Here is a 19111-nt window from a genome sequence, read left to right on the forward strand (position 1 = left end):
AAGGAAAATGAACTAGGGAGGTGGGTGCCCTCTCGTCCCTTCCGAGGCCCACCTCTGGGCCCCTTCTGTCTGCCACCCCCTTGGTCTGGCCGGGGAGCAGGGCTGCTCTGAGAAGGGGGACACCGTGCAGTATGTGAAGACCGGGGCAGAGGCCAGCAACACTGTTTCTGCTTGACCTCCCATTCCTGACAGTGGCCTCCTTGTGCCCCTAACACCCAGGCAGTGTCCTGCCCCTGGGCCTTTGCACTCACTCTTCTCGCTGCCAGTCATGTGTCCATCTGGAGTTTGCTCCCTCACTTCCTTCAGGTTTTTACTCAATGGTTACTTTCTCACTGGGCCTTTCTTCATCACCCTGTCTCCTTCATCCCCCTTTCCTGATGGTTTTTCTTCTTTATACTTATCAGCATCTAAATATACTCAACATTTTGCTTACTTATATCACATCTATGATCTGTCTCCTCCATAGTAACATAACATGAATTTCATAAGTGTGGGGATTTCTGCCTGTTTGTCAGCTGCATGTAACCCAGGGAATGGAGGAGTGCAGGAGGGAGCCGGAAACATTGTTGGTTGAATAAATTAATCCGTCCTTCCCATTCTGGAAAAGGGGTATCCAAACCGACTGTAGTATGAAATTCACACAACAGCTGAGATTTGCTTTCCTTTTATTTGTGGCACTAAAAGACAAGTAGTAGACAGCTGTGATGAAGAGCAATTGGCTGGCAGCTCATGCCTCACCAAGAGTTTAGCAACGTTCATCAGTGAATGCAAAACAGCTTCCATTCTACCTGAGGCCCAGATCTGAGATCGCTGTGAAACATTCAAGTGACCTCACCATACTTGTTTTCTCACTCAGATACAGATTTTATTTCATCAACACATCTTGATTTCTATTACTGTTTTTTTTTCAATATAACAAAATGTTTTAGAGATATAGATATGAAAAACTACTGCTGTAGTTAAACCTCATTACAAATATTGGTGACTGGGCACCATGTGCTAGGAGAAGACCACGATATCATACAAAGGGAGCCAACAAGCTGTTGGCAAACGTGTCAAGTCTGAACCAAAACTGTGATGCTCTCAGTGCAACTTTGATCTGAACTCTGTAATAGGCGGGCATCCAACATCCCTGCTCCTTGACCCTCTGCAGGATTCCAGAAGGCTCCTAGAGAAGTTACCAGGCTCTGTACACAGACACCATGGAGGAGGCCTATGTCACTTCATAGCCTGGGGAACAGATGTCCATGTGGGGCACTTCCCATCCACTCCAGTGGTGTTGTGACCTCAGCCACCCGCCACCCTTGGAGGACTCAGGCATGCCCTGGCCACATGATCACGTAGGATTGTTTTCTGAGTGGTAATAGTTGATTTTAAAAAACTCAATTGGTCAGATCATGGACTATGACCCTCTGTGAAGTGTTAGCCCCAAGTATTTGAGGAAGAAGAATCCAGTAGTTTTACTACCTATCAAAGCTACCTTTGAAAAGCTTCCCAATGTTTTCTTTTTTTTTTTCCTTACTACCAAAACACACAGCATCATGGAGCATATCACATTCAGATTGTTCCAACTGATTCATATATTTTTTTCTAAAATTCAAAAGATCTTAAATCAGTAAGTGGTTTCCTCCATCTGCATGTGGTAAAAGTCTCAAAGGTCCAAAATCAGTCTAAGGCATGATTCTTTTCACTTTGCCCATAAATATAATTAAGTGTGAGTGTTGGGCTCCAGCATTTATAGTCCCATTAACCTGCCAACAAGAATCATTTATTAGCAACTTAAGATATTCAGAGGCAAAACACATTTCCTTGGCACATGAGCTGCGCAGCAACGCAGCATCTTCTCCTTTCCTTTCGAGCTGTTTATACAGGAACACACCGAAAATCAACTGCGCACATTTTGGCCTGTAGACAAGAAAGTAACACCAAAACTTGATGTTCCTGGCTATGCAGACTCCTTGAGTGATGCCTGTGGGCATCTTACAGGTGGGTTTCTGCAATTCTCTGGCCTCTGTTCATTCACACGAGCAAGGGCACCTGCAGGGAAGAGAGATTCACAGTTATTTGGTATCTGTCAATAAGCCCAGGATGCAGATCTTCCAGTGCTAGAGAGCTCTGGGCACAGCCACTCTTGCAACAGTACTCCTGGAACCCCCCTCCCAATTCCTTTGACCTGCAGAAAGGAGGCTGTGATCAGGGCTGTCCTCATAGACCTTCCATGCTCCAGTTTCCTCGTAAAGGCTGCCAGGGAAGGACGACTAGCAGGATGCAGAGGCCCAAGGTCAAGGGAACTGGGAGGTGGGCCCTGGGGTTCTGGTCCAGACAGAAGACACTGCCTCTTGGGCTGTGTGGGTGTGCGTCTGAAGACTTGCCCTCTGCTCAGGTGGGCCTGAGAGGATCCTGACTAACATTTGATGTGGGGCGAGTTACCCTCTATAACTTCAGTTTCTTCATCTTTATATTGGAGACATACCCATAATAATGACAATAATAAATTGCTTGTTTGGTTAAGCTGATGTTTTAATCAGTGGACTTGTGTCACGCTTGAAATGGCGTCTGGCACATGGTAAGCACACAGGAAGTATTCTAGATACTTTCCATGTGGTGATGATGGTAATTGTGGTGGTGGTGGTGGTGATGGTGGTGCTGGTGGCAGTGATGATGGTAATCGTGGTGGTGGTGGTGGTGGCAGTGGTGATGGTAATCGTGATGGTGGTGGCAGTGGTGATGGTGGTAGTAATCATGGTGGTGATGGTAATCGTGGTGGTGATGGTGGTGGTGGTAATCGTGATGGTGGTGGTAATCATGGTGGTGGTGGCAGTGGTGATGGTGGTAGTAATTGTGGTGGTGATGGTAATCGTGGTGGTGATGGTGGTGGCAGTGGTGATGGTGGTGGTTATCGTGGTGGTGATGGTAATCTTGGTGGTGGTGATGGTGGTGGCAGTGGTGATGGTGGTGGTAATCATGGTGGTGATGGTAATCGTGGTGGTGGTGATGGCAGTGGTGATGGTGGTGGTAACTGCGGTGGTGGTGGTGGCAGTGATGAATGGTGGTAATTGTGCTGGTGATGGTAGTGATGATGGTGGTGATGGTAATTGTGGTGGTGGTGGTGGCAGTGGTGATGGTGGTGGTAATCGTGGTAGTGGTGGTGGTGGTGGTGGCAGTGATGATGGTGGTAATTGTGCTGGTGATGGTGGTGATAGTAATTGTGGTGGTGGTGGTGGTGGTGGCAGTGATGATGGTGGTAATTGTGCTGGTGATGGTGGTGACGGTAATTGTGGTGGTGGTGGTGATGGTGGTTATTGTGCTGGTGATGGTGGTGATGGTAATCGTGGTGGTGGTGGTGGTGGCAGTGGTGATGGTGGTAATCGTGATGGTGGTGGTGGTGATGGCGGTGGTGATAATTGTGGTGGTGGTGGTGGTGGCAGTGGTGATGGTGGTAATTGTGGTGGTGGTGGTGGTGGCAGTGGTGATGGTGGTAATTGTGCTGGTGATGTTGGTGATGATGGTGGTGATGGTAATCGTGGTGGTGATGGTGGTGGTGGCAGTGGTGATGGTGGTAATTGTGCTGGTGATGGTGGTGATGATGGTGGTGATGGTAATTGTGGTGGTGGTGGTGGCAGTGGTGATGGTGGTAATTGTGCTGGTAATGGTGGTGATGATGGTGGTGATGGTAATCATGGTGGCAGTGGTGATGGTGGTGGTAATCATGGTGGTGATGGTAGTGGTGGTGGTGGCAGTGATGATGGTGGTAATTGTGGTGGTGATGGTGATGGTAATCATGGTGGTGGTGATGGTGGTGGTAATCGTGGTGGTGATGGCAGTGATGGTAGTGATGATGGTAGTGGTGGTGGTGGTGGTGCTAGTGATAGTGGTGGTGATGCAGACCTTGCCCTGTGCATGCTCTCTCACGCCTCCCTTGCCTCAGTCTTACAGATGAGGAAGTGAAGCCCCAAGGCCCAGAAGAACTGGGAGAGTCGACACAACTCGGGTCTGTCTGACACTGGGCGCACTTGCCCTTTTCCCGATGCTCCTCCATATCCCTCCATATCCCTCTCTTCTCTAGGTTCCCTCGGGCCCTCTTCCTGAACTCCCATGGCAGGGATTTAACATCTATTTCAAGCCTGTCCAACCTATGGCCTGGGACCACTTTAAATGTATCCCAACACAAATTCATCAACTTTCTTAAAACATTATGAGGGCGGGCGCGGTGGCTCACACCCGAAATCCCAGCACTTTGGGAGGCCGAGGCGGGAGGATCACCTGAGGTTGGGAGTTCAAAACCAGCCTGACCAACATGGAGAAACCCCATCCCTACTAAAAATAAAAAATTAGCTGGGCGTGGTGGCGCATGCCTGTGATCCCAGCTACTCAGAAGGCTGAGGCAGGAGAATAGCTTGAACCCGGGAGGTGGAGGTTGCGGTGAGTGCCACTGCACTCCAGCCTGGGCAACAACAGATAAACTCCATCTCAAAAACTATATATATACACACACACACACACACACACACACACACACACACAGACACATATATATAAGATTTGTTTTGCAATTTTTTTAAAGGTCATCAGCTATCGTTAGTGTATTTTATATGTTGTACAACACAATTTTTCTTCCAGTGTGGCCTAGAGAAGCCAAAAGATTAGACACCTCTGATCTACTTGTACAAACACAGTGTTCCACTTAGCCAGATGCTTCCTGAGGGCCCCACTTATTAATAGGGGGAGTGTTACAGTCTGAATGCTTGTGTGCTCCCAAATTCCCGTGCTGAAATCCTAACCTCCAAGATAGTGGTATTAGGAGGTGGGACTCTGGAATTTGATGAGGTCATGGGGGTTGAACCTCATGAAGGGATTGGTGTCCTTATCAAGGAGGCACCAGGGAGCGTGTCTGCCTTTCCATCACGTGATATGATGGGCAAGACTCATGGGACTCATGATGTGGAAGGAGAGGCAAGCATGCAACAAAAGCCACACCAATTGCTAGCGAAATTAGAGCTGTGGTTTGCATTATGAAGGAAAAATTATGGGATGCTGTATTGGGAACCTAATCTAGACTGAGGGAGGCTTTCTTTCTTTCTGAAGATGTGAGATTAATCAAGGAACAAAGGGATAAGTCAGGAATGAGCTGGTCAAATGTGGGGAACAGCTCTGGAGGAGTGGAGAACAGCATTTGCTGGCCCTGAGGGTGGTCACTGCGGTAGGTGTGCTTCTCCCAACAAGTTCCTCCCCATTCTACTTGCAGAAGAGGCAGCTGACTCAGTAGAGCTGCAACAAGCAGAACAGTCACACGCAAAGAGTCTGCAAAGACAGAACTGACCCCTGGGTCTCAGGACAATTTCACATTAACCAAAGCATACCACAGGTTTACATTAGGAGCAACCAAACCCAGGGGTGATGCAACTGTACTCTGGGTCGCATTCACCTACTGATAGAAACTGCTATTCCCTAGTCACAGCAAGTTGGAGTTCTCCAACGCACATGTGAGGACCTGGGGCTTAGACGAAAGGAGAGTTGCTGTGTTTTTTCTCTTTCCTGGTTTGGGGCCTCCTGTTACTGTTACATGTCTAATCATTTCTCACAAGGTCTGTGGTCAAGGCCAAGTGTCATGACGCGTGTGGCCCGCATCAATTAATCCTGCCATGGGAAAACAGGCACCTGAGGGCCCAGACAAGAGACTGGAACTCAGTTCAATGGGACGTTTCCCAAAGCAGCCAGGAGCTGATAAGGTGTCTGGGCCCAGCAGCAGCAGGACCTATGGAAGGGCTGGGAAAAGTCACTTATGATGTCTGTGCCCCATTTTTGCACCTGTCAAAGGGGAGCTACGACCTTGACTTCCAAGAAGGTGTTGGGGTAGATGCTTGCCCTGCTGCCCTCCTGGGAGGAAAGATCCACAAGTCATCGGGATTAGCCTGTCCCAGCTTCTTTTGAAAAGTTTCTAAGGTCAAGAAAAGACTCCGCGTCCCCGCCCCCTTCCTCTGGCTGAGAGCTCCTGAGGGCACAGATGATGATGCTTTCGTCTATCACAAGCAGCTCCGACAGTGCCCGGACCCTGGTAGGTTCTCCGGAAATGCTTGTGGAATGAAGCACTAGACATGAATGTTTTAAATATACACATGGATTAGGAGGGTGCTTGTTGTACATTCCAGGCCTTCTGAAATAATGCATTTAAAACAGATCGACAAAGACAGTCAGACGCATACAGCTTTGCCTTTAATATGAACGCAGGGCTGAGTGGAAGCAAGTACTGAGTGTGGGGTGGGGTAGGGGCAGATCTGAACACTGCCTTCAGGAGGAGTGGGTGTTCCACTGAGAAAGTGGGTACACATGCAGCCGAGCTGCAAATGCTCTTATTGGGAGCTGGTGGAGAAACACAGCTGGAAGTTTCTCTGGCAGCCACAAATGCAGAGGCAGAGACATTACTGGATTCACACCATGAAGACAAACGCAATTTCAATTGCCTTGAAAAATGGCAAAGTCACTCTTAAGGTAATTATTCCTCCTATATCAAATTTACCCTTTTGTATTTGATCATGGGCAGCATTACTGCCAACGTGAAACTTGTGTATTACAGGTTGGGTGACCAATCACCCAGTTTGCCTGCGACTGTCCCAGAATACCTTCCCAGCATAGCTGGGCACCCTCATTAAAAGGAGGAGGCTGCACTGCTATGGGGAGGAGGAGAGCCTGCAGATTCATGCACTGCAGCGCTGGGAAAGCCAGGGACACCCCTCCATTCCGGGATGTGCTCCCAGCAATGCTATTCTGGAGCCCTCGCTGAACACCCAAAAGAAGACCCAGGAAACTCTACATCTACTGAGAACCTATGGAGAACCGATGAACACTGCACACCGTGGGAGCCCCTGAATTTACTGTATTTTCCTCAAGGTTAGCATAGCTTTTACCATTTTTCTTTTTTAAAAAAATTTCATTTATTATTTTTTAAAGAGAAAGGATCTTGCTCTGTCACCCAGGCTGATACAAGTTCAGTGGTATGATCATAGCTCACTATAGTCTTGAACTCCTGGGCTCAGAAATCCTCATACCTTCACCTCCCAAGGAGCTGGAACGACAGGCCCGTGCCACCACACCTGGCTCATTTCTATATTTTGTAGAGATGGGGGTCTTGTTATGTTGCCCAGACTGGTATCAAACTCCTAGCTTTAAGCAATTCTCTCGCCTCAGCCTCCCAAAGTGCTGGGATTACAGGTGTGAGCCACTATGCCCAACCAGCATAGCTTTAAAAGTCCAAAAGGTGAAATAAAACTAAATCATAAGAGGCAAAGTCCATATAATTTGATGTTTGCATGCCATACCATACACCAAAGTGTATTTACTACAAAGACAATATAACCTCCAGGATCCATGCATAGCAGAAAACTGTCATCTAACCAGGCTTGTTAAAAAAATTGTAATTCATTTCCCGAATCGCAAAGTTTCCTGTGACCACAGATCTACTCTCAACACAAATGAGCAGACAGGGCAAACTGCTAGGAAATGCAGTTGGTTAATGCCTTCAAGAGAATGAATCATTGGTCCAGGTGAGGCCACCTTGGCCCCCTGCACCTGAGTCTCCCTGATGAATGCCGAACAGAGGCCAGGAGGGCAGGTCCATCACCCAATTCCTGTCCTCCTAGGGCAGGCTTTCTTCAGCGGATTTTTTTGTGGTTCTGTGATAAAGAGTCAATTGCAGGAAGGCTCTGGGATCACCGGGCACGGTAGTAATAATGAGACTGAGGGGAACGTTGTTTCCAGCGCAGGACTCAGCCGAGGAACTCAGGGCCCAGCTTTCAGCCCGGGAGCATCTTGTAAATGGCGCGGGGCATCAAAACCTCAGAAATACCACATAAATATGAATTGCCTATAACTTTCCAGGGTGGATAAGGCAGACCACACGACTCGGACTAATCCAAGAAACAATCAAAACCTGGACTTTTGAATGCCCTTTGAAGCAGCTGACAGATGGCTGAGACTGTGCGAGAAACACAAGCCCGGCTCCCGCCCTGGCCAGCACTTTATAGCCGCGGTGACCTTTCCCTCCAAGCATGCCTGGGCCTCGCGCGGCACCAACGCCCACGGCCTCGTCCAGGCCTGGCCTCTCTCTCTCCGTGGCTGTGCATTTCTCCTCGTTTTCTGTCTCACAGCACAGCTTCATCTGTTCTTTCGGGCTAGTCCCAAACTTATTTTTTTTTCCTTTCTGTAAGGCAGAAGAACGCATTCTCAGAAGCCAAAAGTCCTAGTGTTAAATTTATCTCCTCCACTTGCTGGCTGTGGACCCTGGGCCAGCTTTCAGCTTCTCAGGGCCCCAGGCCCTTCATGACTCTGCACAAGATGGATAGGGTAAAAGAGAAAGATGCAGAAACCAGTCACTGAGATGAATTTTATAAAGCAGTGAGTACAGTGTGCGGTCATGGCCTTCACGGGATCCTAGTCAGTGCAATTCAAAACGCATGAAAGGCTCAAATGAGATAGACAATTGTCTCCAACCTCAATGTACAGTCACTTGGAAAGCATTGGAAAATTGCAGATTTGTAGGCTGAAATAATGATTCAAGATGCAGATGTCCTGTGGACTTACATTGAGAAACAGTTTTAGAAGCTCAGAAACGTACCCTGGGATCAGTAGAGTGACAGAGCTGATCCCAGCCGCACAGCTTCAGACTCCTCCAGAGAGCCTTCCAATGACCAGCCCTTGAAATCGGTGGCTGTCATGTGTGTGGGGCAGAGAGGATGCCTCGGAGCTGCACCTCAAGAGCCATCTTCAACAGAATTTGTGCTCATTTTTATGACCCCTATTTAGCCATTCACCCCAATTTCTTCACTTTTCCCTCATTTTACATAAGTACTTACATTCATCAACACATAAATTCCATAGGAATAAAAAAGCATAAAGAAAACCAAAGAACCTTAAGTAATTTTTAATTGCCCCCCATCCTGAGGAGATGGCATAAAACTTGCCACATCCCTTGCCATCTGGGTAAGGAGATTTTTCTCCCCAGTATCTGTGGGTGGGCTGTGCATTCAGTGACGAGTGGCTAGCATCTTTGCTGGCTGAGGTCTCAGGGCCACATCACACAGTTATGAATGCCTCACCCTCACACTGGGACAAGCTCTGGGGAGCTGACCCGAGAGCCATCACAAATAGCCCCTGGGGAGCGCACAGAGCCGCTGAATCAGTGGGTGCTCAGGCTGTTCTTGCACAGGGAAACAAAGTTGTGACCTCTGGGTGTCCACGGAGACCCATCCCTCGAGGCAGTACCTTTCACAGTAGGGCTGCCTGCGGGGTGTGGGGCCTCCTCTGTTCTCAGTGCCCCGAGGCTTCTGAGTGGGAGATCTGGACAGCTGTCTCTCTTCTCCATGGTGCCAGCAGTCCTACGTGAGAGTGGCTTACCCAGAGTCTCCGGGGTTACCTGCTCTCTACAGAGCACATAGCTTGTGACCTGGGGATGAGCACTTCTTGTGCCCAAACTGATCCACATCTAAGTCCAGGCCCTGTGTGACCAAGCCAAGCGACTCACTCCTCTGAGCCTGGCCTACTTTATATAGAAAGTGAGGATAATCTTTAGCACTAACCCCTTGGATACAAGTGAAAACATAAGCTTAGGATCTGGAAATAATCACTCAGAAAGTAAAATCTTTTTCCAGCCTCCCAGTGATTGGCATAACTTCCCACACTCACTAGGAATGGGCAGGGACGGAGGGTCAGTCCATCTACTGAATCACATCAGAATTGAAACAGGTCTCAGAAGCCATCTGGCCCAAGCAGCCCTTTAATCTGGGAATTCTATTGCAGGGGCCAGGTGGGCAGTAATGTGCAGACCAGCACAAGACCAAACTGTGAGAAGCTGGGGAGAAAGCCGGGGAGATCCAGAAAGTGCATGCTCTGCCCAAGGGACTTCAGATTCCATAACTGTCCAACATTAGGCTGGAATGCAAGCATGTACGAGTGAGTGAGTGAATGAATGAATGAATGAATGAATGAATAAGGCTGGAGGCTTCCATGCAGGCTGAGGGCCATGAATTTGTGATGTGTGCTCTGTGGGGCCCCAAATGGATGACATTCCATCCTCTCTATGGACCAGTAGAAACTGTGGGTTAGGGTGGGACTGCGCTGGGGTTACAGTGGGGTTTAGATTCCACTTGTCACCGTCACCAAGGAACTGAGGACTGGACCCGGCACCTACCATGCAGGAGGCCGACTTCCTCACCCGCGGACGGGAGCCTTCATCTGCCACTCTGGTCAGTACATGTGAGCGACACAGCAACGCTGGCTCTCTCCCACCCCACTCCCATGTGACCGCCCCACGGCTCCTGCCCACAGGCAAGTGTGTCCCTGGATGTGAGCCACACCTCCATCCCTCTGGCCCCACAGAAATGCACACGCACAGTTGCCGTCACCTTTCTCAGTCTCGCAGCCCCTGTGCCGGAGCGGATGGCGTCCATCAAGGCTTGCCTTGCGTCCATGGTGTTGCTGGGGGTGTCTGTGCTGGACCTGGAGGCCGTCCTTGGTGCAGAGAGAGCCTGGGAGGGTGGAGGAGGTGGTGGGGGCACGGCTGGAGGGGGCGGAAGGCCAAGATCTTCTAGCAGAGGACTTTCCGAGCCCTGTGCAGAGCGCGCAGCATCTCGGAAGCTCCGGAGCTCCTCAGAGGCAGAGGATGCCACCTGGCAATGAGATGATTAAATGACTACTATAGAGTGAATGTCTCCCAAAATTCAGGTGTGAAATCCCAACGCCCAAGGTAGTGGCATGAGGGGAGGAGGACTGGGGGTGGCTAGGTCATGAAGTGGAGCCCTCATGAATAGGATTAGCGCTCTTACACAAAAAAGGCTCCAGGGAAATCTCTCAGCCCTGCTACTACATGAGGACGCAGAAAGAAGGCACTGTCTATGAACCAGAACGTGGGCCCTCACAAGATACTGAATCTGCTGCTGCCTTGATCTTAAGACTTTGAGCCTCCAGAACTGTGAGCAGTAAAATTCTGTCATTTATAAGCCACCCAGTCTGTCGGATTCTGGTATAGCAGCCCAAACAGACTAAGGCAGTGACACCGTCCCCAAAGGTTCTGAGAGAGCAGCACACGGCTGATTATCTTACCCTTGGACCTGAGATAGTTCTTTTGCAATAATCCCAGGAAGTTTGTCCACTTCATGGCTGAGACATCTGCCCCCATGCTCTGTCGGCAGCCAAGCAACTGACCCCAGAGACCAGAAGTTGGCAGTCCTGCCTTACTGAGAACTCTCTGACCTCATGACTTTTCTTGACATATAAGAATAGACATAGAGGCTTGACACATATATCCAACCCATTAATGGGGGCAAGATATGCACTCAGAACCTAATGAGTGATGTACAAGTAGCATTTTCCCTCAATTTCTGTGCCTGGAAACTAAGACGAGACCATTCTGCCCTAAACTCAAGTCCATATTGGCTCCCAAGGTTGTGCAAAAACCAGCGCTATATTCATGCAACAACTTTTTTCAGGGTGTGCAATGGCTTCAGTTCTGTTTGTCCAGTTAGTGAAGCCTGGAAGCCATACCAGGTGTCCAAGTGACTCAGTTCTAGGCACCGGAAGGAATTGTGCTTCAGCACAGGCTGAGAGAGTGTCTGGAAGCTCTCACTGCTCCTTGCCATGGCTGCCCCAGGCTCCTGGAGCAGGGTTTCCACTCCAGTGTCTCAGGCAGGCTGGGTTGGCCACTCTAAAGACGGATGGTTCACTATCCACTGAGAAGAACAGAAGCTTCTGGAGCCACCACCCAGGTGCCTGGGGAGAAGGGGTGAGTGGGTTTGACCTCCTGGCACCATGGAAGGCCCTTCACCTCTTACCTTCCTCAGGCTGCAGGTGCCGCTGTGCCCGCGGATAGCTGCCAGCAGTGCAGATCGCTCGCCCTCTGCCTCCGTGTAGGACAGTTTCACTGGCCTGCCCTCCCCGGTGTGTTCTGCTGTCTAGAATATTAACAGTGTCACATATTTCACTGAGAACATGGAGAAATGCGAACTGTAAGGCAGCTCATGAGAAAACCCACTCATGGGACAGGCACGGTGGCTCATGCCTGTAATCCCATCTACTTGGGAGGCTGAGGCAGGAGAATTGTTTGAACCCAGGAGGTGGAGGTTGCAGTGAGCCACGATCGTGCCACTGCACTCCAGCCTGGGCCACAGAGTGAGACTCTGTCTCAGGAAAAAAAAAAAAAAAAAAAGAAAGAAAATCCACTTACGTCAGCTGAGACCTATAGGGTCAGTTTTATACCCCTGTCTATGAGAAGGCACACATAAGAATCAAAGGCTGCGTATCTGGGGTAGTTTCAAACTGCCTCTGAATGGCAGATCATTCCTGTTATTCATCCTAGCGTTCCAGAGCTGATGTGTGTGTTTACATCTTGCAGACCCAGAAGAGAATCCATGGCCCCCACTAGCTAGTGCCTAACTTTGGACTAGGCCCCTTGGCCTCACTGTGCCTCAGTTTCCTCATCTGCAAAATGGAAGAAGTATCTCCTTATTATCAGCATTGGTGTAGCATGCAAATGAGATAATACTTGTGGTATGTTAAGTGCCTAGACAGTGGGCAAGTCGTGTCCTAAAATTACTCCTGTGTTACTGAAGAATGACAGTTTGCCGCTGCTACAAATGCATATGGGAAAGAAGTGGCCCTGCCTGAACTTTCTCCCCCGTTCCATTGTTCAAGGATGAGCATACAGATGGTCCTGCCCCTGGCCTCTCCACTCCTCTGGCCCTGTAGATGGACATCACCGGCTGTTACCTTTCCCATGGGGCAGCCAGGGGCCTGAAGTCAGTGTGGACTAGTCTCACACCCATCCATTTTGTCCCTTTAGTAGTTCAGTACAAATATCTGGAGGCAGGGAATTCTAGTTAAAATGACACCTGTGTGGTAAGCCTCAGTGTTATCCTCATCCCGTCTCTCTCTCTCCTCCGCTTTATTCTGAGACTGAGACCCGTGCACTGAAGTGGGCAGGTATGGAAGGCCTGCCCAAGACCTCTCCGCAGCCTGCCCTGGAGGCTGCCATCCTCACCTTGCGTAGCCTGTCCTTCCCTCCTGCAGAGTGGATGGCTTCCATCAGGGCAGAGTGCAGGGATGTGTCTTTTGGGACTGGTCTCTGGACAACAGGTTTGAATTTTTTCTTCGGCCCAAAAATACTAGGTGACCAAATACTGTCTGTTTCATTTCCATCTGTAGAGAACATACTGGGCTTTTCCTCTCTTTCTAGGAGAATGTGGCTTTCTGTGCCAGACCCTTCTGGAGGATGGGAAGGCTTGCCGCGGCCTGGGGCATGCACAGAGCCATTGGCCAGCTCCCTGCTGCAGGCCTGGGCATTGGACATGTGTGGAGGGGGTGGGTCTGTACCATCAGGTGCGTGTCTGGGTTCAGATGCTGAGTTGGCCTCCTGGTGACTTGTTCTTTGCTTTCCACTGAAACCACAGCTCTGTCTCACAGAAACACCATCCCTCTGGGAAGACTGAACCAGTGAAAAACAGGAGCTTCTGTGGATAGCAGCAGGTCCATCCTGAGTATACAACTTCCTGTGTGGGCTGCTGACCTCCCTGCTAGGAGGGGCTCCCACTGCTGAGTCTTCCCCATGGTTGTCAGGAGGAGTGACACAGGGCCGCTGGGCACCGTCCTTCCAACCTTGTGTCTCTGAGTGTGGGCTGGAGGTCCTGTCATCTTTCACAGTTACAGGTGGTGCAGCCAGCACTGGCACCCTGCCTGCATAACCCTTCTCGGCATGGCCGTGTGGCCTTACCACGTCAGCATGGACTTTCGGGGGTCCTATGCGCTTGGCAATGGCAGAGGCCACATACTGGCTGGATGTTCTTCTCTGAGGCTTGAGAAATGTGACTTCTGTGTTGTGAGCTGCTGGCACCTTCACGTGACGCATGCCCATGGTGGGGGGCTGGCTTCTCCCCTCCTCGAGGGGGTTCCGGCCCTCATGGTGGGCAGACTGCTGCTGGGGCAATATTGGCTTGGGGTCTGCTTGGTGTCTGCTCTCTGGATGCTGCGTCTGGGTGCGCACAGGCGGGGAGGAGGGTCCCCTGGCAGAGTTCTCCGAGGGCCGACCCAGGTGCTTTTCCACAGAGTTGCACCTCCAGAACTCTTTGACTTTCCCAATGGGCTGAGATTCTGCTTCAGGCACAGACGAAGACAGGGAAATGATCCTGATGCCGGTGGTGTGGGGATTCACCAAGTTCCCCAGCTCGTCAATCTTAATGGCGCCGGTGGAGAGGGACACGTCTCTGTCGTAACATCGCATCTCTGACTTTGGAGGAATGATTTTATATGTTGTGAGGCCGTGCTTCAGTCTGTAGCTTCTCCCTGGGTTTTGGCCTCGTTGGTGCCATGACGCTGGTGCCAGGGCAGCGTTTTTATCATTGCCCTCCTTTTCATTCACTGGTTGGGAATTCACTCTCTCTGTGGCCTGAGTCCTTTCCCCGTCAGCACAGCCATGCACTTTGTCTTTCACTTTTGCATTTAGGTTGTCTGTGTGAAGATTCGAAGCACAAGAAGTCACCCTGGGTGCTGTTTCCATTAGATTTCCGTCTTTACAGATGTTGGATAAGGCCACACGGATTCCTTTTCCCATGTCATGGGAAGCGGGGTGCAGGGCAGGTACTTCCTCCCTTGCCTTTCCAGGGGGCTGGCTGTGCTCAGCCTGAAGTGGCGCCAGGGAGGCTCTCCTGCTGGTAACACCCTCCGAGTTGAAAGACCCAGCATTGTTGTTTCTATTGGAAAACAACCCCGAATCCACAGGATCATCTGAAACTTCCCCTATGAATGTTACTGGGATTGCATCTGTGTCGCCGTGAGGGACCATGGCATCCTGTGGGCAGTGGTTGGATGTACCATGGATGGAGCTGGTAAGGGAGCTGGTGTCGGTTTCATAGCTGTCTTCCATTTCTGCAAAGAGGGACAAACACAAATCACAGATGTTTCCCACGCCAATTACTTAGTGTAATTGCAGCCATGACTTTGATTTCCCTGAGGTTACTGTTGAATACATTATTTACGTACGTTTTAAAATGTTATTTGGGTTTGTAATCTACATAATATGCCTGGGGCCAGAATCTCAACTTTCATTACTCAACACAGCTGTTTGCAGATCCATGATGTTTCAAGGCAAGGTATTCAGTTACAACGTGCTGCCAACATCCTTCACTCCTGGGCAACAGAGCGAGACTCCGTCTCAAAAAAAAAAAAAAAAAAAAAAATTGATTTCTAGATCCAAGCCTCTGGAAAAACTATCTCAACATGGAAACATGAAAGTGAGTTTTGGGTTTTGACCTCCATGTTTCTCATGTCCACTAGAAGCACAACAGAATCCAGAGGACCACGGGCTCTAGCTTTAACTTCTTAAGGAAGCAGATGACTAAGTCTTGAGTATCTCAGAATTACCATTGCTCTTCCAAGCACCAAACGATGCAATGGTCATGGGGTCAGAACCTGCGGGACACACTATGGCTGATTCAGATTTTTAGCTCTGTCAGCTATACATTCTCAGGACAGGAAACTGAAAAGTGAGTCAGACAAAAACAACCCGTCAGTTTTGCAGTCTGTTATCTTCTCTCTCTTTTTAAGGCATGATAAATATCTAATTTTTAGTTTATTTTCAACATATGCCTTGGAGAAAATAACATAGCTGCTTTGTTTGAAAGATTCCCTAGCTGTTTACTGCAATTATTTGCCATCTGCTTTGGCCTTCCAGTATTATTTCCCCAAAATATATCAATATAATAGCAGTGCCATGAGATGCTCCATTATAAATGGCTTCATTGTGGTCAAAAGGCTATTTCTCATTGAGATGCCATATATTAGCAAATCAAGAGAAGTCTTAATGAGGAAATCTGTTTATCTTTTGCACCACCCTTTTTATTCTTTAGCATGTGCAGCATACTTTTTAATGCGCAGAATTAGTATTATTCAGAGCACACTGTAAGCAGCTGTCTGGATGTTTCCAGGTACTGCTTGGCGGCCCAGATAAAAAGCAGTCTACTGGAAAACTGTGTGTGCCTCACATCCAGGCTTTCACCAAACTGGCCTGGAATTCCTTCTGAAGGCCGTTTCCTCACGTAGATACATCAAAGTATGCTCAGAGGAAGTTACTGTTGGCACCTACTTTCATGCAGCATAATATCAAAGTAGTAGATCAGGTGGTTCTTACCTTCCAGGTCTTCATCAAGTTCTGCAAGGGTTTTATGGAACTGTCCAGTAATTAATAGGTCTTCTTCATCATTTGAGGCTGTGGCAGCTTTTTCAGTTCTGGGGAAGACCAAAGAGAAAGGAGCACTCATTTCTCTTACTATTGATTTAATGTACTCCTTTCCAGGAATATCTGAGGATAGAACAGCTCATACTCAAATTCAAGCAGTCACATACTCACTGTACTGCTGCTGTCCTCAGAACTACGGAGACGCAGATTGTTCATGGGTGTGTGTGTCCCCCGTGCGTGTGCACAGGTGTGTGTGGGATGCAGGTGCCATGTGTGCATGTGTGGAGTATATGTCTTGCATGTGGTGTGCATGTGATATATGGTGTGTGTGTGGCCCCAAAGTGTTAAAAGTAACCAAACCACACACAGCTTTCATTCACTCTGCAGACTGAAGTCAAAGTTTTAATTCCACTGCACAAAAGATGGGTTCATGTGATCCAGGATTTGCTTGCATCTCTGCCTCGCACTACAGCAAGTTCCCTGCACCTGGCACCTGGCAAGAAGGAATGAAGCCATCTGGAGGCCAAGTATGTGCACGTGGCTGGGGGCTGGTCCACCTCACCTCGACACTGCACAGCCTGGCTGTTCCTCGGCACTTGGGGATTTGAGTGCAGCATCGTTCGAGGTCCCAGTGATAAAGGCTACATACCTCTGGCGCAGGATCTGCCTGCTGTTAGGAGGCCCATGGGGAGGGTTGTGCAGGGCTGCATGGAGGAGGGTTCCCAGAAGTCCCACCAACTTCATAAGCTCAGCCTCCATTTGTGTCCCCCCTAGCAGTGGCCCACCTTGCCATACTCAGAAAATGAGAAATTTCACTCCCCGACTATAAATGACTTTTACAGACTCTATGTTTACTTTGGCTTAATTTCTACCCTGGGTGGGTGACAGGGAGCCTGATAATGCCACTTGCAGGGGCAGGGCTTGGGGGCTTGATAATGCCCATTGAAGAGCTGTACTCCCTGGGATCTTGAACTGGGACATAAAGATAATGAGGATGGCCAAGAAACCTCACAGCAACAGTAACAGGAATAACCGCTCCAGCCTTGACCCTGCAAGCCCCTTCCCAAGGTCCCCTCTCAGACTCAACAGGAGGAAGCTCCTAGCAGCGTGAGGCCTGCCTGCATGCCTTTGTGCCAGCCCCCGAACACAGCTCTTTTGCACCAATTATCTTCTTATAACCCTCACAGACAGTTTTTCAGGTAGGTAGTGTTGCTGTCACTGTGGTACAGAGATGAAACTATGTACAGAGAGACTACAGAGCTGCCCAGGTCACACGGGCATCCAGAACCAGGCCTCCTGCCCCAAAGCCCAGGAACGACCAGCTGCATCTGGGGCCACAACACATAATAATGTGGCCCCTGTGGCACGGGGCAGCCAGGAAGATGTCAACCCGTCTGCTCAGAGAGCCGGATCTGGCTTTATTTGCGTCACAGGGACAATGGCATCTGTGAGACAACTGCTGCCAAAACAATTTAAAAACTGTCTTTGCAAGGGCTCTTGCCTCTATTTTCCTATTGTGCAGAAAATACAGAGACATGTCTATGGCAATTGTCTATCTTCAGTGAAGGCTGAAGGTTTGTTTTCCGCTGATTGTTAAAAATTGAGGACCAATTTCCATCATTGCTAATCAGGCCCAGATAATGATGCATGAAATAAGCTTTGCACAACCCTCACGTAGCAAAGTTTTTATTCTGATAAATGAGTCTTTCTTATTTGGTGACTATGTCCATTTGGGAGCCAGGAAGTGGCTTCCAGATTAGTCTCAGCTAATGTCCTCTGACAAGCTACACAAAGGGGGCTGGTTGGAGATGTGTGTGCATGTGGACCCATTAATAAGGACCACAAGAGGTGCATGACTGTCTTCCCTATTACTTTTGCCACGGACTTTAATTATTTGAATGCACTTTACTAAAGTTGTGCTTTTCTCTTTCATGAAATGTGATGGTTTAAATATATTTAAATTTTTAATAAAATATATGGCAGAGAAAAATGGAAATTGCTATATAAAAGAGCAATCTGAAATGGAAAATAGATTTAAATGCTTGGAAAGATGGAAAACTTTTTAAATGCTTGCTCTTAGTTTAGGATGCTTAAAGCCCAGCCAAACAAAATTACAGACATACTTTTACTTCAAAGTATTTGCCTTTATTTTAAAGTATGCTTGACCACGTCACTCACTATGAGAATGGAACATAATGATATCACATAATGCTATCAATAAGAATTAAAAAAAAATGTAAGATAAAAACTCCACTGATTCTACCATTTTGCAAAATAGCAAAACAAAACAAAACCAAACCCACCCCAAGCTGTTGAAGATGTGATGAAATCTGAGAGACCCACACTTGTTGCTACAGATTTTAACTGGAAAGCAATGTGGAAATATATATCAAAAAACACACAAAACAAAAATCACTTTATCTTTGTAAGAACTTTGGCCCATTAATCTCTCTTTTAATAATCTACCTTAAGGAAACCCAATAGAAGGAAAAATACAAATACAACAATGTTCATGTTAGAATTCTAGAATGTCCAGCAGTAGGCAGTTACCTAAATTATTACATATACATTTCAAAGGGCATTAAAATCAGTAAATATGATGATCATCAAGTCTATGTAGAAACACAGATCCATGCTTATGTTAGCATGTTATGGGAAGAAATCAGCACACACATATATAGAAACATTGTGATAATATAAAAATAGCAAATACCTTTGGACAAGGGGGAGACAGAAATCTAGACAAGAAACCAACCAGCGTGACTTAAGGAAAAGGTTGAATTAGGATGAATATTTTGCCTTTTTTCTTTAGAACTGTGCTTGGTTGAGTTCAAAGCAGCTTGAGTGATAGAGCAAATTTTTAGCCAGCAAAATTTAAAAGGATAATTTTGTCCT

At 48.3% G+C, this 19111-nt stretch overlaps 1 protein-coding gene across 5 annotated transcripts in view; it reads right to left on the reverse strand.

Annotated features, from left to right (window-relative positions):
- Positions 1-650: 650 nt before the first annotated feature.
- COBL (cordon-bleu WH2 repeat protein) overlaps positions 651-19111 on the reverse strand; it is a 306183-nt gene continuing 287722 nt past the window's right edge. For all 5 annotated transcript variants that reach the window (XM_050785610.1, XM_050785608.1, XM_050785607.1 and 2 more), the window contains 5 exons: positions 16169-16266; positions 13028-14907; positions 11823-11942; positions 10398-10661; positions 651-2037 (listed from right to left, as the gene is read on the reverse strand). In XM_050785610.1, coding sequence (XP_050641567.1) covers positions 2020-2037; positions 10398-10661; positions 11823-11942; positions 13028-14907; positions 16169-16266 — 2380 coding nt within the window. In that variant the 3' untranslated portion in view covers positions 651-2019. The remainder of the gene's footprint in view (positions 2038-10397; positions 10662-11822; positions 11943-13027; positions 14908-16168; positions 16267-19111) is intronic.

The sequence above is a fragment of the Macaca thibetana genome, chromosome 3 (genome assembly GCF_024542745.1).
Source record: "Macaca thibetana thibetana isolate TM-01 chromosome 3, ASM2454274v1, whole genome shotgun sequence".
Classification (NCBI taxonomy): domain Eukaryota; kingdom Metazoa; phylum Chordata; class Mammalia; order Primates; family Cercopithecidae; genus Macaca; species Macaca thibetana.